Below are 24333 nucleotides of genomic sequence, written 5' to 3'. Positions count from 1 at the left end.
AAATTCCTCTGTTGGGCTTGAAAGACCCCCATGGACAGCTTTTATCTTCCCTCTTTTCCCACCATACTCTAACAAGTCTAGTGGTTCTCAAAGTGTGGGCCCTGAACCATTAGCATCAGCATCACTTAGATATTAGGAACACAGATTCTCAGGCTGCCATCCCAGACCTACTGGAATCAAACTCTGGGGATGGGGCTCAACAAAGAGTGCTTTTAGAAGTCCTACAGGTGGCTCTGATGCATGCTACAGTTTGGGAACCACTGTACTAACCTCTCTTCTCATTAGCTATAAATTTCCTGCTCCATCTAAGCCAGTGTACATGCCAGTGGTTCCCAAGCTTTTCTGCACATTGAAATCACCTAGTCATCTTAAAAAATACTAATCCTGGCTCACATTCCCCGGATACTCTGATTTTATTGGTATAGGGTGTCACCTGGCCATTGGGATTTTTTAAATGCCCTCAAGTGATTCTCTCATTCAAGGTTTTTCAGCCACAGTGCATACCTTTGCCTTTCACTGGGTCAGCCCTTCCACAGGAATTCCTCTCTCTTCACCTGTTGCTAATCTCTGCTTTTTTCTTTCCTGAAAACCTGGTCACAACACACCCATTTTAGGAATTCTTTAATTATCCTCACCCACTCCATCAGACCACTCCTTTTTGATCCCAAGGATATTTATGTAAACTGCTTTACAGATAGTCCCAAGTCTCACTAGGAGTTCATATTCCTAGTTGACAGCTCCTTGAGGACAGGAAGCTATTCTTCTTTTCCTTTTTTTTTTTTAAATCTTTCCCAGCTCTGCTTTCTATTCAGCATTTATGGGTCCAGCAGATACTAAGGCTGAAGTATGACTATTCTGGAATACTCAGATAATTGTTGTTGCTTCTTTAAGTTCTTTTCATTATATTTTAAGATGTTTCTTTAATTTTTATTTTATCCTAGCTGCAACAGATCAACTTCATGAGCCTAATGCAGATAGTAGGATCATCCTTTGCTAACCTCCCGGATATACATCAACTTCTACAGCAGTCTCAGTCTGTGCATTTGGTGGGAAGCCAAGGATCAAACCCCACAAGAGGGAGTAATGATGTTGAAGACAGCAGTAGAAATCTGAAGGAGAGATTTTTCGTTAAACCACAACCCATGGGAGAGCACGTCAGAGAGCCTGGCAAGAACAGCCCACACTGCCATAAAGAAATTGTACAATCTGATGAAAATAATATTGGAAGTTTACAGGTAATGCATTTTAAAATACCATTAAAGTTGTCCTAGTAGTTCAGTTGTTGGTTATTTGAGTAAATAACTTATTTAGTAGTTATTATATTCCACCTCCTCCAAAACATATTGAACATCATTTAAAAAGTAGGAGTTCGTAATATATTTTAATCTTACATAATATTTTTTTTATCTTCCAGAATGTTCCACATGGGAGTGTTCCTTTTTGTCAGTTAGAAGGCCAAACCCAGAATAGAGGACAAACCCCAGCATCTCAGAGCTTACCAACCACTTCATTGTCTCCAGCTCCTGCTGGAAATACTCACCTCCACCTTTTGTCCACGTCTTCTGCCATTCTGAAGACACCTAAACTTATCCCCGCTGCAAAAACTTTCAGACCTGGTGATGGTTTTCCTTTGCTTCAATTTCAGCCCAAGCCTGAATTTAAGCCCCTTTCCTTCCATACAGAAAGAGTTCCTCAAGTTCCCTTCAGTCCTCCGCCACAGCCAAGAGTGGCTTGGGGATTATCTGATTTCTTCCAGCCTCCTTTGCCAAAGAGAGCAATGGACACTACTTCAATGTCCCATTTGAATTTGAGCCAGTATAATACTGAAGTCATAAAAAAAGCAGTTGAGCAGAAGAAATGGGCAGAAACAATAATTACAGAAATCCCTAAGCATGTGAACTTGGATCAGTATGTGGGACAAGAAAACTTGACACCTCAGCAGGACTCTGCAACATTTATAAAACCAGAAAAACTGTTTGATGTTAAGGCAGGGCCCTTTGAGATATCTCCTCAGAATTCTTTTGGACTTCCATTATTGCACTTGCAACTTAAACCTCCTTCTGTATTTTCCTCTGCCTCAAGAGCATCAGTTACAGTTCCATCAATACCTATTAGAACTGTAGCAGAAGAAAGCAAATACCCAAGACTATCACTACTTCATTCATGTCTATCCCAAGAAAATATGGTAATGATTTTTGCAGAGTGATACAAGAGCACAGTCCTGCCTTTTTCATACCATAAATATACACTCAGTGAAAAGCTCTAACACACTTTTAAAAAAAATAATGCTTCTGTTATTGAAAATAACATACAAAATTTGGTTTAAAATAATAATGGAGTACCTTAAAGGTTTTAGGTCTTCTTCCGTGTATCAGTACCAGAGTTTTCTAGACTCTTTCAAAAAGATGTTTCTGAGATTCTGCTCAGAGAAGAAATAAGAAGTAGAATAAAATGACCAGTGTTCTTGTGTGTGTGTGTGTGTGTGTGTCTGTCTAGAGAGAGAGCATTGTTTGGGGTTCCTAGCAATTGTGATATGATTCCCTCCAAATCTACTACAGGTTAAAATTGTGAAATTTAGACCCAGATTTATAAGTAGTTTTACATATTAAAAAATTGTATCTTTTTAAAATACTTTAAACACAAGATTAAATCTTTATAAACCCACCAAATCGTCTTTAAAGTTGTAACCTTTGATTTATGAAATTAAGATTGTTTAGGTTCTAGTTTTGTAAGTCAGTCTAGTTGAGTAATTGAGTAATTCATTCTCTGGTACACTTTCAAGATTTGAAAATGGTGCTGGGAAAAGAAATGGTCATCCCTTAGAAAAAGTACTTATCGTGCCTTCCTTTCTTCTGAACGTATTATGAACAAAAAAAGGATTAAAGGAATGGAAAAGTAGACATTTTGGGAAGGTTCTAAAGAAATTTTTTAAATTAGAGAATAGTATAATGAACTCCCAAGTTACCATCACCCAGCATCAGTGGTTATCAGCATATTGCTAATCTGTTCCATCCATAATCTCCACCCCTGTGCATCCTCTCTATTCCAAAGAACTTTAAATCAAAGCTAGACATTATATAACTTCATTTATAATTTTTTAAGAAGGAAGATTTTTAATATGAAAAAGAAATTAAGAAGATGAGGACTTTTAACATAATTTCTGAAATAAAATGTCCAGTTGAAATTTTCAGGAAATGATTTCTAAAATCATTTGTACTTTAAGATCTGGGTACTCATCTTACCAGTCCAAATCAGTTTGTTTTCTTTGATATGTTCTATCTCTTGCACATCTTAGTTTAATTTAAACCAATGTTTCTCTCAATTTTTTATTAACATATTGCCTAATTGAGGTTTGTAATTTTAAATGACTATGCTTTGTTTCTTTCTTATAGTACCAAAACCCACAACTTATTCCACTTGAAAACCTTATTGCATTTAAACAAATGCAACAGAAATTAACACATAATTTATTTGAACAAGGCGATCCTGGACACCTCCAGCTTCTACAGGTCAAAATAGAATCATCTGAATTGAGACAAGGAAAGGACAGTAAAAAAAGGCAAGTTTTAAGTGAAATTTTATTTGAGCATACACCTGCAAACATACCTGCAAGTTTATTATTAGTGACAATAATATAGTTATAAGACGGAAGTTATCTGGTTCAACCTCCCAGCCTGACACAATTGCATATTCAGTTTCCCTGTCAAGTGTCATGCATTTGAACACATCTTGTGATGAGAAAAATTCCTATAATGTGAGAAACAATACTATTATTTTTTGCATTTTATTAAGGAATTCTTTCCTGGCATTCATAGGCTAGAGGTTTCTTTTTACATTTTTCTCTCACAGGATGAGCAGTCATCTTTTGCAGCACAAATATTTGATATCATGAAATCTTCCATATACTGTCCAATACACTGAAGTAACGTTTATTGTTATTCATCTTACCATATCCTCCAGACTCTTACAGGAAGCAGTGATGTGAATTGTTTCAGGGCACTAAGAAATGCGCATGTAAAAAGCAAGGCTGTGACTTCTAATGAAGAGCATTTATAATGTTTTACTCATAATGAATGTTCAAAACATGTATTAACTGGTAGATTATTACTTAGTCTAGAAAATACTTCAAAAATTTCACATTTATCAGACCCTAAAATCTACTACCAGTGCTCTCTTTCCAGAAATGGTCTTTCCTTCCATCTTTTCCAGGTAAACCCTCTTCAAAGTAAGTTTTCCACTTAACTTTTTGGGCTCTCCTTCCTCCTTGCTGAGGTGACTGAGTTTGCCTAACTTCTTCAGATAGATGAATGGAGGTGTCCAGTAGGGTTTCTGGGGCCAGCTTAGAATCTGCAGAAAAGAGAATTTGAAAATTACCTGAAAGGTGTAACTCTAACCTGGGACTCTAGTGACTAACACAGAAAAGTCAGTTCCGTAGTAGAGGAACTAGAAATAACTTTCATGTGTCCCTGACTTCTGCTTATATTTGCTTGTATTCTAGCAGAATATCTTGCTAATTTAATTAAATGGCACTGAAAATAATTTATTGACAAAATTTTGATAACTGTCCCACTGCATAGCATGATACAAATGAAAAACTGATGTTACTAAAATAGTAAAAATATATTTTACACTATTGTTTTTAATAGACAAAGACGACGAGCTGAAAAAGAGCTGCAAGAAAAAAGATCAGAGAAACTAAGGAGAAAACCAAGTGTGACTTTCCAACCAGAGGATTTCATCATTAATGATAATGATTCAGAAATAGTTATGAAACCCAAGGTATAGAAAAACTATAATACATTCTTCCCTGGTCTGCATGTACACAGAGTTTGGAATGTCTGTGGTTTATCTAGTCGTCTGATTGCTGGAAGCTTCTGATCGTGACTAGGAGAATCTTATCATTAAGCACATAAATCTCTGCTGCATCCCTCTGTGCAACAGTAGACAAACAGTTGTGAATGTGAAAAGCAACTTGTTGGTAAATCAAAAACTGTAGTTTAGAGCATCTGCTTGTGTGACATATTTGAAATCACTCCGCCTTTTTTCTATGACATCTTAATGCGTATCATACATTATTTGGGTTTCTCCTATGATAGTTTCACCTAACTCTTTTAGGTGCCTCTAGGATTTCCCAAACATAAGTTTGTTATGCAACCTATATTTTATATCAGATCTTTTGCAAACATTCCTTCTCAATTTGGTGACTATTTACCTGTATTTGCAACAAGAGTTTAAATAAACAGAAATAGTTTTGTTTACTTGAATCTTAGCACCCTTTTTTCAGTAAGTCCTCAAGAACATGTCTAGAGGCACTTAGTAAAATGTTGAGTCCATGAACAGTTTGGATATTATTTGTGAGTTAAAGCTAGTCTTGCAGGAGAGAATTGCATATTGTAATTTAGTAACTGCATTAAATTGGTAATCCTCTTTTTTATTGTTAGACTTGTGAATTTTGTAAGCACCTTTGTGGAGTTACTTTGATAGAGTAAATAATTTGATAGAATAAATATTTCTAGAATTATAGGATTTTAAACTATACCTAAAAAATCAACATTTCTCATAGCTATTGAATATTTTTTTTCAAAATAATGACTGTCTTTGAATTAATCATAACTTGATCATTTGGGGATTCATTTAGGAGCAACAAGAACATCATGGTTCCCAGCCTTTGGAAGACTTTGACATTCCTTTTGGTATGTATATGCATGATTAATGTCATGTCTCCATTCAGAGTTAAAATCAGTTTTCTAAAAATATGTAGATACCTACCCACTTCCCAGGGATACTGGGAAAAGTGGAAATGTTTATGTAAGTGTTGTATGTTGTGAGCACTGTTAAAATGTTAGTTATGATATATGAAAAAAAAATGTAGATAAAAATGAGAGCAAATTATTTTCATGTTATCTTTGACAGGGTGGTGTGTATGTGTGTATGTATGTGTATGTGTTTGTTTTGATGTGTTATCCGTTAGAGCAGTGGTTGACAAAGTATGGCCCACAGACCAGGTCTGGATTACACCTGTTTTTGTGAATCAAGTTTTATTGAAACACAGGCATGCCCATTTATTTACACATTGTCTATGACAGCTTTCACATTGCAGCAGGTTCCATTTGTTGCAAAAGGGACCATATGGTTCACAAAGCCTAAAATATTTATCATCTGGCCCTTTACAGAGTTTACCAACCCCTATAGTAGAGCAATGCAATTAATTAGAATCTCAAATAATATATTGATATATAAGGCCTAAAAGGAAATTATTGGAGAACACGCCTGGAGTCAAATTAATCATAGAAAATACATGTACAATAAAGTAAAGGAATCAGTTCAGAAAAAAGAACTTGTTTATAGATAGTAAATTCTTTTCTTTCTTGAATTGGTCAATTCATTTCTTGCCACTGAAGTACATGTTCCCCAAGCCTTTCTCTTCAGTATTTTTCACACGTATACACACAGACACTCTTGTGCCTCTGCAACCATTCACTTTCATGACTTCAGCTCTTAAATTTTTTTGGTGACATTCAAATATACACCTTCCATCCCTCATCTTTCTTTCCTACTTTCCCCTTAAATTCAACATGTTCACGGGAGTTCTTTGGTGGCCTAGTGGTTAGGATTCTGGGCTTTCACTCTGGTGGCCCCGGGTTCAATTCCTAGTCAGGGAACTGAGATCCCACAAGCTGTGTGGCGTGGCCAAAACAAAAACAAAAAAAAACATGTCCACGTTTTAAACTGGCATTTTCCTATTAGTGATATCACCACTCATTTGATTGGACAAGATTTTTACCTTGGAAGTCACCCCTGATTTATCCCTCACGTCTGTTACCCCATTGCTTCACTTAATCCTTGACCTGGTGCTCCTTCCCTTTCTCGGTGCCACGACCCAGCATCAGGCCTCTGCATGCTGAGCAGTTGTCTCCTCACTGACCTGCTTAGCTTCTGTTTCTCAGCTTCTTAATCCGTCTGGTGTTCTTCTTTTCCATTCACTTGTCTTAAAACCATTTTATTTTTTATTTTTTTTATTTTTTTCATTTTATTTTTCATTCTTGATAACATTCTTTCTCTTCACAAAGGTGGTACATATTCACTGGAGAAAATTTAGAAAATGCAATTAGAAAATAAGACCAATATTAAAATCTCCCATAATCCTTCTGTCTAGAGATAACCAGTGTTAATATTCTTCTAGGGTTTATTTTCTGAATATCGCTACTCATATATATCTATAAATATATTTATGTGTATATATATATAAAAAGAATACCTCCTCTACTTGTTTAATAGCTTACTTGTTTTTACATACTATTATTAAGGTATATATCTTCCCATTTTACTAGATATTCTTCTACAATGTCATTTAAAATGACTGCGTAGTACTCCAGTGAATGTATATTGTGTCATTCCAAACAACAACAATTCTCCAATTCTGTGACATCTACTGGGTGTCCTGTAATTCAATTCCATTCTAACAGTAATAACCTAGAGTTAGCACAGACCCCAGAGGTTAAGGAATCAGTCCCAAAAGACTCCCTATTTCCTTTAGGCACCAGCTGCAAATGGGGTCCCCCAACACCTGCATTTTTGTCTGGTCAAATATAAATTCAGGGATTCCCGTGACACTCCCCCCCCCTCACCAGGTTTACTAATTCTCTAGAACAACTCTAGAACTCAGAAAAGCACTTTATTTGTGATTACAGTTTCATTATAAAGGATACAACTCAGGAACAGCCAAATGGGAGAGATGCATAGGGCAAGGTATGGGGTTTGAGGACACAGAGCTCCCACACCCTTTCTGGGTGCACCAACTCCCAGCACATCCACTTAATCATCAACCTAGAAGCCCCCTTAGCCTCGTTGTCTCAGGGTTTTTACTGAAATGTCATTACATAGGCATGATTGATTACATCATTGGCCATTGGTGATTGAACTCCAGCTGCTCTCCCTTCCATGGATGTGGGGGTAAGGCGGGGCTGATAGTTGGTTCCTCTGGTGACCAGCACCCATCCTGAAACTATCTAGGGGCCTGCCAGGAGTCATTAGCCTAAACTCAGATATGATCAAAAGGGGCTCATTATGAATAACAAAACATACTCCTACCACTCAGGAAAATCCAAGGGTGTAAGGAGTTTTGTTCCTGGAACCAAGGACAAAGACCAAATATAAATATTTTTTATTATACTACCAAGTGCCATCATTGATACTCTTTTATTCTACTTAGACTCCCTGGGTACTCTCCCAGGAAAATCCACATCTAAACCCAAACTCCCATAATAGTCTTTGGACTTTGATTCTACTTCCTGCTGAATGTTTCCTCCAGGGTGGAAATTACCTCAGGTACAGCATGTGCTGCCTGAATTCGTTATCCCTTCCCTACCAACTGGTTTGTTCTTCTGTGTTCTCTATCTCCATTCGTGTCACTACCAACTTAACATCAAAACACACGTTATTCTGAGTTCTGCTTTCCCCTTCCCCCTCTCAACCAGTCAGTAGCCAGTTCTTGCCTATTTTACTATCGTTGTAATTCTTAAATTTATCCTCTCTCCTCTATTCCTCACCATTACTAGGTACTTATTTGAACTGCTGCAGCAGCCTCATCTATCTGATTGCCTTACTTTAATTTTATCCACTCAAATTTATTTTCCACACACTGGCTGGGGTGGTTTCTCTAGAACATCAGTCTGACCATATCATTTCCCTGCTCAGTAACTTCTACTGGATCTTCATCAGCCAGAAGAATAGGTTTCTAGCCTGGGCATACAGAGTCCTTCACAATTTTGGTTTTAATTCTACTGACCTGCCTGTGAGGGTCAACTTAGATACCACTTCACTCAGAAAGTCCATTTTGGTAACATCTTGACACTGAATTCCTCACCTCCCTTGAGTTAGGTACTCTGCTTCTGGGCTCCTGGTAATATGTTGGCTTCTCAATGATTGCTTCCAATGTTTTGTTGTTATATTTAAGAAAAGCTCCAGGATGATGTTAATACTTCAGCTGGATTGCATTTCATGGCCTCTGTAAAAAAGAAAGCTAAAGAATGTCAGGATGCAAGTACAAATACAGACCCAGGTAAAATGCTATTTCACTTTAATTTTTAAAATTCATCATATTTTGCAATATTTAATATATATCAACTTTTTTTCAAAACAGTGATTTAAAGGGAATTTAAAATTATGTGATAGGGACTTCCCTGGTGGTCCAGTGGTTAAGACTCCACGCTACCAATGCAGGGGGCCCGGGTTCGATCCCTGGTCATGGAACTAGATCCCGAATGCCTCAACTAAAAGATCCTGCATGCCACAACTAAAGATCCCACATGCCGTAACTAAAGGTCCTGCACATGGCAATGAAGATTCCACATGCTGCAACTAAGACCCAGCACAGCCAAATAAATAAATAAATATTTAAGTAAAAAATAAATAAATAAAATTATGTGATATTAGTTACTCATCCCAGCTTCTTGTCCCCAGCCCTGGTATATACTTTACAAATTTTAAACTAAAATTAAATTTGAGATTGAATTTATGATAACTTTATTAAAACGTAATAGGTATTTGTTTAAAAATGCCATGGACTACATCCTAAATCAGTAGAAATAATATATATATATATATTTTAAAATTTTTTATTTTTTGGCTGCGCCATGCAGCATGTAGGATCTTAGTTCCCTGACCACGGATTGAACCGCACCCCCTGCATTGGAAGAGCAGAGTCTTAACCACTGGACCACCAGGGAAGTCCTGGTAGAAATAATATTTTGAATTTGGGTTCTCTGTGCCATAATTGACTTTACTAGAATTTCATGCCTAAGATTGAGAGGCCTGAAGCTGTGGCTGCTGAAGTTGAGTTAGGAAGAGAAGGACTAGATTGGGTTTAGTGTGGGAAGAATATATGTAACTGTGTCCAAAAATAGAGGAAATAAATGTTGGAGGAGCTATTATTTGGAATTTTGCCTGACAGACTTCTTCATTAATGTAATGAATGAATGTATTAGGTGGTTTCCAGTATTTTTCTCCTATAAATGATGCTTCAGTGAGTAACTTCTTGCATAGAGCCTTTTTTGTTGTCGTTGTTCATCACTATGATTTAGCTAACTCTTTTATCCTTTACCAATCCAATAGATTTTTTAAAAAGGCCTCTGTTATTTTAATTTTTGTTTCTTTCTGAATGAGTTTAGGCATGTATAAGTTTTTTTTTAATAAGATTTTTTTTGATGCAAATGGTGAGTGCGCATTTGAGAAACATTCTTAAATGTATCTCTGAGAAAGCCTTGGAGGTACTTGACTGCTCTGTAGTCTTCTAAAGTCAGCAGCCTATTTGTTAGAAGTTTGCTATTCATTCAGGTGATCAGGCCCAGGATATAAATAGTAATAAAATCTAAAATTATCATATTAATTAAAAAATTAAATTCTTAAGCTGTCAGTCTACTTTTCTACCACGTTTTATACACAATATATAAAAATCTGCACTTGTATATTTAATTTTTTCCGTGCTTGTGAAATCCTTTCTCTGTTTTCTCTTTTTGTCCCAAATCTTCTAATTGACTACAAGGTGAAGATGCTGCTTCTCAAGAAGTTGTTTCTGAATGTCATAAAAATCAGCAAATCATTTCTTCCTCATCAGGTGTGATTTCTTTCTTTTTTTTTCTGAGAACACCATGACTAGTTAAAGGTTATGTCTGCATGACGGCTGAAACAGGAGTTACCAACCCCCATAAAAAAAGCAGTTAAACCAATCAAAGATAGAATGATAATTTAAGTATTTTCACTTTCCTTTTTTCTAGTTTTTTAAAAAATTTATTTATTTTATTCATTTATTTTTGTTTGCATTGGGTCTTCGTTGCTGCACGCAGGCTTTCTCTAGTTGCGGTGAGCAGGGGCTACTCTTCGTTGCAGTGCGTGGGGTTCTCATTGCGGTGGCTTCTCTCGTTGCAGAGCACGGGCTCTAGGCACGTGGGCTTCAGTTGTTATAGCACGTGGGCTCAGTAGTTGTGGCTCGTGGGCTCTAGAGCGCAGGCTCAGCAGTTGTGGCGCATGGGCTTAGTTGCTCCACGGCATGTGGGATCTTCCTGGACCAGGGCTCGAACCTGTGTCCCCTGCTTTGGCAGGTGGATTCTTAACCACCGTGCCACCAGGGAAGCCCTTTTTTTTTTCTAGTTTTTTAGTTGTCATGTGGTTTAAATTCAAGCCTTGGTGCCAAGTTTCCAGTACTCAGTATTGCAACGAGTTATATTTTGCTTGTGAAATTTGAAAGTAATATTCTATTAAAAATACAATGCTAGGAAATAAGAGTTGTAGGGCAAAAGGCACAGAGTTAGACTGCTGACTTACTGTGACAGGCTTCTATATTGTTTTGAATAAGAAGCTAATGACTTTTGTAAAATTAAGATATTAAACATTTTAAGTGGTAAAATTTAGCTATGGTCTTTATATATACTAAAAACACTGAATTGTACATTTTTAAAGGAGGTGAATTACATCTCAATAAAGCTGGTTAAACAAACGAACAAACAACAAGAAACAGTGTTGAAAGTAAAAAAAATAAATTAGTTATGATTAATTTCCTAAAGCCTGGTTTTATTGAAATTTTAAACAAGCAAAAATGACTTAATATATCTGAAATTGAAAAATGAAATTACAGCATTTTCTTGGTATGACTTAGATATTTCATTATTCTTGTGAGTCATTCATATGAGAAAAGCAATAGTCAATATGCATTCAATTCTGAATTATTCCAGAGTAATTTGCCCTTAGAATAGAATACAATTTGCTTTAATTTATTTATACCTATGAAACTTCTGCTTAGATTTTCAGCAGATATCCTTTTTTTTATTTTTTGGTTGCATTGGGTCTTCGTTGCTGCACGCGGGCTTTCTCTAGTTGCAGCGAGCAGGGGCTACTTTTTGTTGTGGTGTGCAGGCTTCTCACTGTGGTGGCTTCTCTTGTTGCAGAGCACGGGCTCTAGAGCATGCGGGTTTCAGTAGTTGCAGCGCGTGGGCTCAGTAGTTGTGGCACGCAGGCTCTAGGGTGTGCGGGCTTCAGTACTTGTGGTACACATGCTCAGTAGTTGTGGCTCGCAGACTCTAGAGCACAAGCTCAGTAGTTGTGGCGCACAGGCTTAGTTGCTCTGCAGCATGTGGGATCTTCCCGGACCAGGGATTGAACCCATGTCCCCTGCATTGGCAGGTGGATTCTTAACCACTGTGCCACCAGTGAAGTCCCTTCAACAAATGTCTTTAATGTTGTTTGTTGCTAACTTTTTCTTACCAAGTTAATGACATAGAGCTATATACAGATTTTTTTATTTTACTATCCTGATTTTTCTTATTTTTAGAACATGAATCTTTGAATGTTCCTCAACTCTTGGCACCAGATGTATATCTAAATCTCAGACTTTCCACTGAAATATCAGAGAAACCTCTGTCACCTTCAGCAAGTGAAACGGTACTAAATTTGGAAGTTTTAATAAGAAGTTTTAATAATACCTTTGTGCTAAATTTTATTACGGTCATCTGCATTATTCAGTTGTATAGGTGAAATGAGGCCAAAAATCTCATCTACGTAGATTTGTTGGAAAGGTCAAAAATTAGTTTACAATTTAAATATTGTGCCCCCAAATACTGTAAACTAAGACCATAACACATACTTCCTGCAATTTTCCCTAAGTTAGGCTTATATAAGCTCTTCTTGCCTTGAGAATTAAACCTTTTTGGGGCAGGGGTAGGGTAGAGTGGCTGTACTATAAGTAAAAAGAATGTAACCCTCTTTGATTTTGTGTGTTTTGGTTCAGATTGGACACACTTACATAAATGTGATTGACATTGAAGCTGATGATCTACACAAATTACCTGTTAGAGAAGAGCCTTCAGATGATAATATTATCAAACAGCAAAGCGATCGTCTAGAAGTCCCATCTTCTGCAGAATTACATTACATGGCAGCTTCAGTTACTAATGCTGTTCCCCTGCACAATTTTAAGAGTCAAGGTAATAATTTTTTCTACTTTTAAAATAAATTTAAAACATTTTGAAAAATTCTTTAATATAGCATTGTTACCCCTACTTATGTCTCTTAGCTCTCTTCCTCCAAATCCACTGTAATTTTATTTTATTTATTTTTTTAATAAATATATTTATTTATTTATTTAATTTATTTTTGGCTGCGTTGGGTCTTTGTTGCTACACACGGGCCTCCTCTAGTTGCGGCGAGCGGGGGCGACTCTTCGTTGCAGTGTGCAGGCCTCTCACTGCAGTGGCCTCTCTTGTTGCGGAGCACGGGTTCCAGGCACATGGGCCTCAGCAGTTGTGGCACGCGGGCTCAGTAGTCTTGGCTTGAGGGCTCTAGAGCACAGGCTAAGTAGCTGTGGCACATGGGCTCAGTTGCTCCGTGGCATGTGGGAACTTCCTGGACCAGGGCTCGAGCCCATGTCCCCTGCATCGGTAGGTGGATTCTCAACCACTGTGCCTGCACCAGGGAAGTCCAAATTCACTGTAATTTTAGATGTTTATATTCACATTTAGAAATGTTCTATTAATCTTTTAAATACCTTGTTTATAAGTTTAGAATCAATCTTTTTATGCCTTTCGTATTCTTGATAGAATCTGGCAGTTCCGCTATGGATTTATTTTTTAAACCTGCAAAAGTGTCTCCGACCTGTCTGGATGGAAGAAGCTGGAGAGCAGGCATTCCAGAAGTGAAGGAGCCTTGCATCACCTCACCTCCACCATCAGACATACAGCAGGACAAAGGTGAATGCCCTAGATTTATAGCATAACTTTCCCCTTTCTCTGAATTACCGTTATATTAGAAATAAGCACTAAAACTTGATCATTGCAGAGGAAACCAGAAAAAGGGTTTTTCCCTTGCTAAGGAGAGTAGGGGCAGATAGGTAAATGAGATAGAGTCATGGTTCCAAGCCTGGGACCCAGGGATATTGTGCAAGGAGACTACAGATCTATTTGTGCATATGTCTTTTCTCAATTAATGAGGCTAAAAATAAATATCCTGTGGAATTTCATGAGTGTTTTGGTGTTAAAAAGGAATTCTCATATTTTAGAAGGTGGGAAGTTCTAGAATAGCACATAGAAAATACACAGGCTTGGTAGCCAATAGTACTTGATTAGCAAAATATTCAGTTTTATAGTCATAAATCAGGTTGTATTATTGTTAAATATTTGAAAGATTTAGAAGAATGTTTCTCCAAAACCTAAACTTATTACATGTTGCGAATCATTAGATTAATCTAGTATGTAATCAGACTTCCTGCAGCAGAGACCTAATGTCTCTTCTGGCTTCCACAACTGTTGGGAGGAATGGACCTAGCCTTGTGATCATCAGCTGCTTGGGTGCAAAGTCCAGCACTGCGTTTTCATTGTGCATCAACAGCAGACACTCAGGAGATGTGAGGAGCAAGAAAGGGATGGGTAGCAGGGAAACTTCACCTTAGGATGTGTTAGAGCATGTGTATTACAGCTGTATACACAATAAGTGCCAGCATTTCAGATTTTGGAGCCTTTGCCCTCTCTCTCCCCTGCCATGGGACTGCTAGGTGCATGGGTAGTGGAGGGAGGATGTATGAAGCCGACAGTCTTTCAGGCTGGGGAAGTGTGTGGGGAAATGAGAAGACCTTGGCTTTTATCAGTAGATTCAATTAGAACAGACCTGGCTTTCAGTCTCAGCCCTGTTACTTAATAGCTTGGAGACTTTTTGCAGGTAATTAACTTTATCTGATCCTCACTTGTATCTCTGTAAGATACAACCTCATAGGGTTGTCATTAGGGTTGCATCTAGCCAAATGCCTGTGACTACTTAGGTATCCTGTTAGTTTCCCTTCATTTTCACACCAACTTGACTTTTGAAATTCTGACAAAGTAGAACGAGACTGATCTCCCGGTGACCTCAAAATATCTTAGGACAGCATTTTAAATGACTATAAGCTACAGGTTAATTTCCTCCATCAGTGAGATCAAGTCTATATTCAACCTTTTGGAAGATCCTTCTCTGGGGAGATTGGTCATGAAAATATGTCAGTGGACCCTTCTACTATTACTAAAGAGAGCTTAAAAACGCCAATTTAAAAGGAAGGGTTTTATATTTTGAAATTAAATTCCATCATGGTATATACATAGTATACTTTAAAGACTCAGAATATAGTCACAGTAGAGTTGAGTGGGATTTGTATTATGAGAAAAGGCTGGGAGAAGGGAGAGACAGGGTTCTGAGGTATTTAAAACAAAAGCAAAAGCCAAACAAACAATACATTTCTGTGTTAGTGAGACCTCACCATTTTGAATGACAGTAGCTTACTATTTTAGAAACCATCTCAAATAGGAATACTATCAGTAACAGCAAGCAGAGCTTTGCTAGGCAGAGGGAGAGCATTGCAGGGTCAGTGGAACTCAATATTTAAAATCACCTCCTAGGTGATTTTTTTTCAGTTAGTCAGTGAGAGTGGAACAGTTTCTCCACAGGAAGGGAAACTAGTTTCATTATGTATGTAGGCCATTCCAGATTTTGAGCACATCCATCTCTTTTTGCTGTATTTTCTACTTGAAGTTTGCACACCAGATTCTTTCCTGCGTGAATAAGGGAGATACTGCAGGCTGCCAAGAAACAAGAAGGGTAGGTGGCAAAGTACTGTGAGAGTCAAGCTAAAAAAAGGGTAGGGCCAAAACAGGTAGGGAAAGATTATGTGACTGCCATTGCCAACACTGGAATTTACCTTTATCTTCTCATGGGAAGCGTCTCCTTAGACTGGGACTGAAATATAATCACTACTTAACATTTGTTTAGTAATTCACAGTTTTCAGAGTACTTTGTTGGATAATTTGATCTTCACAAAACCTCTATGAATTAGGACAGGCATCATAATCCTCACTTGACCAACTCTTCATTCACTCAACACTAAGTTAGGGACAATATATTGGGACTAAAGAAGAGAGTAATACCAGGTTCTGTGTCCTTGGGCTCACATATGGTGGGAAGGAAGGCAGGGAAGTAAAGAGATGATTATGATACAGCATGGTAAGTGCAGTTATGGTGATAAGGATGAGATTGCTGGGAAATATAGCATCTAATCCATCTCTGGGGAGGATTGGGGCTATTTAGGGGAGAGCCACCTAAATGGAATCTTAAAAGTAGGATCTAGCGAGGGAAAGGTGCATACAGATGGAGAGAATAGATTGTGCAATGACTCAGAGGTTTGATGGAGCTTGCTGAGTTTGAGAAAATTAAAGTTCAGTGTGCTTGGAATTTTTGTTTTTTAAAGAAATAGCAAGAGATGAGCTGGATAAGTAGGCCAAGGAAAGACAATGCCATTGTCTCTCATACTGAGACATTTGAACTTTTAAGGTGAAGGCATTAGAGAAACACTGAAGGATTTCAGGTGGAAAAGGAAAAATACCAGATTTGTGTTTTAAAAGACCTCTCTAGGGCCTGTGTGGAAGTTGGGCTAGAGAGAAGTGAAATAAGTTAGAGATAAGGATACTGTTTGGGGTCCATTGGTTGTGAAAGCTTCAGCTAAGCACTGGTAGTAGGAATGAGGAGATGATTGGTACGTGGATCATCGATATTTGGTGTCACGTTGGAACTGAAGGAAGGAAGAACCTCGAATGTGTCTCAGGCCTCTGGCTTGGGAAGCTAGGTGAATGATAGTGCTACTCCCTGAGCTGGGGAATCAGGAGGAAGGAGCAAGGTGAAAGGGCTGAAGCGATGAGTTTGGTTTTATATGCTTTTGGGACAGCCTAACTGAGATGACCAGGATACAGATGGATTTAAGGGCTGGAGCTCAGAAAGAGTGCCATTTGGATGTGAGAGTCAGCAGTGCATCTGAGACCTCACCCAGAGAGGGTGGGTGGAGTGAGAAGAGACGTGAGCTGAGACTGGCGCCCTGGAAATACTGAAGGGTAAAAGGAGTGGGTGACAGAAGGGAAGACCAAGACGACGACTGAGAAGGGAGAGCGAGATAGGGAGGAGAAGACCCAGAAGCCAAAAGTGTTTCAAATTTGGGACAAGAATCAGTTGGGCTTAAGAGTAGAGTTAGTCATTGGCTTTGATAAGGGTCTTGGGAGGTTTAATGTTTGCCTACGAGCCCACGTAAAAGCAGTAATGGCCAACATTGGACCTAGGTTTTACTGTGTGACATTGTTGGTTTTCAAGTAGAGTTTTAAAAAGTTATAAAAATAGTACGGTTGCTTTTTGATGAAGTGTATTTTTGTAGCAGAAGATAAAAGTAACATTCAAATTGCATTGTATATGGAACTTTGTGGTAATGGTAACACTGTAATGTATTCTTATCTCACAACAAAGACAAATCTCAGAAGTCAAGAAGCTGAAATGGTATTTCTAAGTATATTAAGTTAAAACTGATTTGGAAGGGAACGTTATGTTGACTTAAAATGAGGTCTTCAAAAAATTAGATCATCAGCATCTACTTCTGTTTTAATTGTAGTCAATTCTGATATTACCTTTATTAATATTTAGATACGCCAAAGCCAGATCTTCGATTCAAGGAACCAAGCTCAAAGTCAGATGCCGCAGATTATCTGCTGTGGGAACTACTACAGGATGTCTCTGCCACTCGTCCTGCGCCAAGCTCTGCAGCTCGCCGGCTAGAGCATCTCACCTCAAAGCTTCAGAGAATTGATGAACAGCTGTTAGCAATTCAGAACATTGCTGAAAACATAGAGCAGAATTACCCGAGACACATAATGCTAGACCGACATTGTGTTAAGGTAGGCTGTCTTTATTTTAGTTTTTTGTTTGTTACCTACTTATTAAATTTGTAGTGTGATATAATTTTAGACTCTTGATTTTTCAAAATAATGGGAAATTTGGTTTCTTTAAGCTAGGGTTTCTCAACCTCAGCATTGTTGACATTTGGGCCAGATATTTCTTTGTTGTGGGAGTTTGTCCCATGCATTGTAAGATAATTAGTAGCATCCCTGGTCTTGACCCACTAGCTGTCAGTAGCATTCCCCTCAGCTATAATAATCAAAAATGTCTCCAGGCATTGCCAAATGTCCCCTGGGGGACAAAATCACTCCCAGTTGAGAACCACTTAAACGTTAAGCTTTTAAGAAGTGAACTCTTGCTTCCTACCAGGAAAATAAATATATGAATTACAAAACCAGAATGTGGTTTTAGATAAACGCTGCTAATAATTGAGTATCATTTTCTTCAGCAAGATTTTTATAACTTTACAAACGTTGTTGTCCTTATATTTTGAATTCTGTTTCTTTCAGATATGTTATACAATGGGATTACTAGTGCTTAGAAGTTTTCTGTATCTTTGAAAAGTATTCATAATAAAGAGATTAATGTTTATGTATATTGGTATATCATAGTAGACCAATAGAAAGGAAGTCTCAAACGTTAATTACTTACTTTGCACAAACATCCCATCTTTTTTTTTTTAGGAAACAAAATTTATATAAAATAAAGGTTAACAAACAAATTGTAAAAATATTTTGAGTGTGTTAAAGCCTTATATTGAGAAATGCAAATTGGTTTGCAGGAAAAGAATTCCATCAGTGACATGTCTAACAAATATTCCAGGTTGCTAAGATGTTGATATTTTAAAAGATAAATTTATTAGGTTTATAGCATTTCTTTAATCCAAACATTTAACAATTATTAAAAGGTTAAGGTTAAACATATGTGAAACTACACTGAAAAAAATATATGAAGTAGGACTACTGGGTTTTTAAAAATTTTTATTGGAGTGTAGTTGATTTGCAATGTTGTGTTAGTTTCAGGACTACTATTAAGTAATGACATTATGGTGTTTCGTTGGTTGTTTTCCTTTTTGTTTTTAATCCAGGTTTAGATCTGTTACATCCAAATTAATGTTGAGTGTCAGAGTTGTCCTTGGAAGTCCATATTCCAAGGAATCACTTTCAGAATCCCTTATCTTCTAGTTTATTAAGCGTATCTAAAGCCAGTTATGTTACTTACACCTGAATCTAGTCTTGTTCCTGGCTTGTTCACTCTCTACAGAGCCCATGAATCATTCGTTCCTTTAACAAACATTTTTTGACCTTCTACCACATGCTAGGCCCTGTGCTAAGTTCTGGGAATAGGAAAGTAAATAAGGCATAGTCCCTACTCTCAAGGAGCTTAGAATCTAATAAAAGAAGATAGATGTATGCACCAAAAATACATGTGAACAGGATGCTGTAAGGACACACAGGTACATATGGCCTGTTGTGACTGTATAGGTAAGTGAAGCTATGGCACCAGAGAAGGCTTCGTAGAGGTGATTCTTGAACTGATAATGAATTGATATTCATCAGTTCGATGAGCAAGGGCTGATGAAAACATCGTGAGCAAAAGCAGAATGGCATAGAGTATTTGGGGAACTATATCTACGTTAGCGGAAGGTAGCAGTTGATGGGACTGGGCTTTAAGATGCCTGGCAGGAGAGGTAGGTAGGGCAGATAGGGAAGGATGGAAAGTGTTGTTTGCCGTGCCAAGAGAGTAGGATTTTATTCTATAAGTAGGCAATAGGGAACCACTGAGGAATTTTAAGCACTGAAATGATATGATCAGACACTCTGTCAGCCATGTGGTGAATAGAATGGAGAGGAAAAGACTAGGAACAGGGAGATTGGTTGGGTCACAGTAGTTCTAGGCTAGCTGTTTGTTAGAATCAACTTGGGGACTTGTCAGAAGTGCAAACTCATGGGCCCCATACCTATGAAATTCTGATTTTAGGTAGGTCTGGGTTAGAGCCCAGGAATCTGTATTATTAACAAGTTTCATAAATGATTCTTAATCAGTTAGCGCTATATCAGGTCTGTTGATTGGTGTTTGGGATCTGGTGTATAGTACCAAGCCAAGAAATAATAATAACCTGAACTTTGGCCCTGGGGATGGTGGGAGGATGTAGCAGGATTCAGAGGTTGAGTGGCTGTGGGAAGGTGAATAATGCAGAGATTCACAGTAGAGTCCAGATTTCCAGCCTGGGTGAATGTTGGAGTCATTTTCTAAACTAGGGTAGAGGAAATGTATGCCTTTTGGGAGGAGTAAGACAGAGATTTCAGTGAGGGCCATGTGAAATTTGAGGTGCTGTGAGATTAGTAGGCATTTGGATATCTATTGATACTTCTGGAGCTCAGGAGCTAGATCCGGGGTGATGGTACAGATTTTAGAGTCATCAGTTAGGAGAAAGTTCAAATTATAATAGTGAGGGCACTCACCCAGAGAGAGCATATTGAGTAAGGAAAAAGTGGGTTAAGATCAGAATTCTGTGGGTGCACTAACTTTTAAGGATGGGGATTCAACAACAAAGCTCTTAAGAAGGAACAATCTGAGGGAGGGAAGAGGCTCAGGAGAAAGCAAGCCAGAGGAGGAATTTCAAGAAGAATTTCCACAGATCTGGGTCATTAGATAAAAGGACAGCTGTGCATGTCAAGATCACTTGGGATGCTTTTTCAAAATAAACATGCCAGCCCTATTGAAAGGTGTGGGGCGGAGAGAGAGGAAGGGGAGTGACTTTGCAAGGAGGAGGGTGTAGGTCACACACTTGTATTTTTTGAAAGTTCCCGCAAATTCTGAGACAGGTCCCCTCTCAGCCCAAGCCTTTCCAAACTGGCAGGTAGGAATTATGTCTTTTGCTTGGTGCATGGCAGGCAATTGATAACTTTATTTAATGGCTGTCTTTGTGCTCTCATTTTTAGATTCTGACAGAAATAAAATCATGTTCATATAATAAAGACTTACTAATGGAACAGTTATTAGTAATTGTAGCACAAGCTTGGGAGACAGTTTCAAAAGAAGAGTTCTAAAAATGGTTGATCAAACTCTATTCTTCCGAGGTGACTACTTTGAAGGAAATAGAATTGATTTAAATGAAAGGTTTGGCATATTGGCTTAAAATGTTCTCACCCTATTATAATGCACACATAAATACAAAGATTTTGACTTGCCCATTTTAGTTTAAGAAAACAGCTTGTAGGTCTGGAAGAGGCTGAGGGACACTGTGGACACACCGACTACATGCCTTAAAGATATGGGTTCAAGCCCATGTTCTGGATTTGCAAGTCGCTGAATTTCTCTGGGCCTTATTCCCTCATCTTTAAAATGAAAGGTTTTGTTTTCTTCAGATAAATACCCAAAAGTGGAATTGCTGGATTGTATGGTAGATCTATTTTTATTTTTTTTGAAGAACCTCCATACTGTTTTCCATAGTGGCTGCACTAATTTACATTCCCACCAGCAGTGCACAAGGGTTCCCTTTTCTCCACAGCCTTGTCAATACTTGTCTCTTTGATAATAGCCATTCTGTCTGGCATGAGGTGGTATCTCATTGTGGTTTTGATTTGCATTTCCTTGATGATTAGTGATGTTGAGCATCTTTTCATGTGCCTGTTGGCCATCTGTATGTTGTCTTTGGAAAAATGTCTGTTCATGTCCTCTGCCCATTTTTAAATTGGATTGTTTGTTTTTTTGATATTGAGTTGTATGAATTCTTTAAATATTTTAGATATTAATCCCTTATTGGAGATAGTATTTGCAAATATTTTCTCCCAGTCTGTAGGTTGCCTTTCCGTTTTGTTGTTGGTTTCCTTCGCTGTGCAAAAGCTTTTTAGTTTGATGTAGTCTCTGTTTATTTTAGCTTTCTTGCACTTGCCTGGGGAGACAGATCCAAAAATATATCGCTAAGGCCAATGTCAAAGAGCGTACTGCCTGTTTTCTTCTAGGAGTTTTATGGTTTCAGGTCTTAAGTCTTTAATCCAGTTTGAGTTTATTTTTGTATATGGAGTAAGAAAATGGTCTATGAAAATGGTTTCATTATTTTAAATGTAGCTGTCCAGTTTTCCCAACATCATTTGTTGAAGAGACTGTCTAAAACACAAAACAAATAAACATATAAAACAGAAACAGACTCATAGCTGCAGAGAACAAACCAGTGGTTGCCAGAGGAGAGGTGGATGGGAGATGGGCGGAATAGGTAAAGGGGATTAAGAGGAACAAACTACCATTTATTTAAAAAAAAATAAGTCATGGTGATGTAATGTACAGCACAGGGAAAATAGTCAATAATATTGTATAACTTTGTATGGTGTGTAGTGTATAAAAATATTGAATTACTGTGTTATGCACCTGAAACTAATATAACATTGTAAGTCAACTATACTTCAATAAAAAATAAATAAATAAAATAAAGGTGAACTATGTAAAAAAAGAAAAGTTTTGTCTAGATGGTAGTTATCATTCCTCCCCATTCTAAAATTTATGATGCAAGTTTCCTGAACCTCTTAAAAGGTTAAATCGGTTAAGATACAAAATTAGTAAAAATTTACTCCTCTTCATCAGTTCTCACCATTTAGCTCATATTGGATTTAATCCTATTCTTTCATTTGTTGCATTAATACAAATGTGTAAAACCTACATAAAATTGTTTATGATGCTTTGAAATTATCAAACCATAACATTTGTAACAGTTATTTTGTTGTGTATGTTTTTCTACAGGTTGAACCTGTAGATGACATTGAGCTGTCTTCTGGCCCCGAATCTGAGAAAACATTGCCTTCAGAAACCATTCACATTCCTGAAGAAGGTTTGTGAGGGGTCGGGGGTGGGACTGAAGCCTTTCTTTGAAAGAATAAGTATTTCTTTTTGGTGTGCCAGAACTGGGAATAGTTTTCTTCTGGGAGCTGGAGCCATCCGTCCCCTCATTTTTAGATGAGGATGATTGTTGTGATGATGTGATTGGCTCCCACCTCAGGCCAGCTTTTTTCCGAGAAGCCCGACACCGTACCCTCCCCTGGCGTTTGTACCAGAGGTGGACACTGTGGGCTGGATCTTAGTTTCTGTCACTCCACATGAGGGGCCACACACTGCTGAGGGTCACACAGAGCTTTGTGCTGAGCTGCTTGTTTGTCTGTGGTCATCAGCTGAGCTAGAATTTGAGGTTCAGGTTAAACGACGCGGCAATGGTGAAGTATTCAGTTTTTTCATTTCTTGTTGAATGAATGGAATTAGGGTAGTTATTTAAATAAATTTCTACTGTAACTATAGTTGTTTATATCTACATTCTCTCATTGAGTCTTGTCAGCCGTTTAATGCATTTTGCCAAAAAACAGGTTTTAGTTCATTGAGTCTCTCTATTGTTTCTTAATTTTCTTTTTCATAAATTTCTACTCTTAGCTTTATTATTCTTTCTGCTTTTGGGGCCTTACCTTGTTGGATTTTTCCTAACTTCATTCTTTCTTTTTTTATTTTTTCTAATAAATGCATTTGAGGCTGAACATGTTTCTGAAAGGACCCAGATAAGAGTATTGATATGTTATGTCTTTTGGTGGTGTTCAGATTGAAATAGTTAGCAGTTTATATTAAGATTTCTTCTTTAGCTCATAAAAGGAGTTTTCAGCTTCCAAATATTATGGGGCTTGGGCTATATTTTTGTAATTTATTTCTATTTTCATTGTATTGTGATTAGATGAGTGTATAATAATGTCGTTCTTAGATATTTGTTAAAATTTCCCTCAGTATATATAGTCAGTTTTTGTAAATATTCTGTTTATTTGAAAAGAATAAGCGTTTTATGTTGGTTTATATATATACACACACACATCTCCTACATAAAATCCTACATAAAATTTCATATGTGGGGACTTCCCTGATGGTCCAGTTGTTAAGACTCTGCGCTCCCAGTGCAGGGGGCCTGGGTTCAATCCCTGGTCAGGGAACTAGATCCCGCATGCTGCAACTAAGAGCGCACATACTGCAACTAAAGATCCTACATGTCGCAACTAAAGATCCTGCGTGCCTCAACAAAGATCCCGCACATGGCAACAAAGATCCCACATGCTGCAACTAAGACCCGGCACAGCCAAACAAACAAATAAATAAATAAATTCATATATGTAGTCACACACACATATATAATAGTCAGACTTCTAAATTATACTGTTCAGAAGGGTGCATTAAAAATTACCCACAAGGATTGTGCAATTACTTATTTCTCTTCATAATTCTGTTAAATGTTTCTTTATGTAGTTGAGGCTATGCTATAAAATGAATATAGTTCATGATGATTATTTTTGTTGAATTTTGTCCCTTTTATCATTAATGACTCTCTTTATTCCCAGTAATGCTTTTTAGACTCAAAAGTCAATTTTGTCTAATATTAATATGTCCATTCCTGCTTTCTTTTGCCTGGTATATCTTTTTTAGTACTTTTTATTTTTAAAAAATTTTAATGGAAAATTTCAAGCATATTTCAATAGCAGACAGAATAGTATAATTGACCTTCATGTACCCAACAATCACCTTTAACAATTACGAACTCATGGCCAATCCTGTTTTATGTATCCCACCCACTCTTCCTACCTTTTC

General features: G+C 37.5%; 1 protein-coding gene across 9 annotated transcripts in view; it reads left to right on the top strand.

Annotated features, from left to right (window-relative positions):
* The window catches only part of CPLANE1 (ciliogenesis and planar polarity effector 1), a 132890-nt gene that overhangs the window by 62900 nt on the left and 45657 nt on the right, over positions 1–24333 (top strand). For 8 of the 9 annotated variants that reach the window (XM_036846416.1, XM_036846408.1, XM_036846411.1 and 5 more), the window contains 12 exons: positions 942–1235; positions 1415–2185; positions 3393–3559; positions 4647–4779; positions 5639–5693; positions 8957–9061; positions 10544–10615; positions 12326–12435; positions 12782–12977; positions 13590–13739; positions 17473–17723; positions 22465–22552. In XM_036846416.1, coding sequence (XP_036702311.1) covers positions 942–1235; positions 1415–2185; positions 3393–3559; positions 4647–4779; positions 5639–5693; positions 8957–9061; positions 10544–10615; positions 12326–12435; positions 12782–12977; positions 13590–13739; positions 17473–17723; positions 22465–22552 — 2392 coding nt within the window. The remainder of the gene's footprint in view (positions 1–941; positions 1236–1414; positions 2186–3392; positions 3560–4646; positions 4780–5638; positions 5694–8956; positions 9062–10543; positions 10616–12325; positions 12436–12781; positions 12978–13589; positions 13740–17472; positions 17724–22464; positions 22553–24333) is intronic. The other variant, XM_036846410.1, reaches the window with a different exon arrangement.

This window comes from Balaenoptera musculus, chromosome 3 (genome assembly GCF_009873245.2).
Source record: "Balaenoptera musculus isolate JJ_BM4_2016_0621 chromosome 3, mBalMus1.pri.v3, whole genome shotgun sequence".
NCBI classification, from domain to species: Eukaryota; Metazoa; Chordata; class Mammalia; order Artiodactyla; family Balaenopteridae; genus Balaenoptera; species Balaenoptera musculus.
This window is presented reverse-complemented; position numbering and strand designations above follow the sequence as displayed.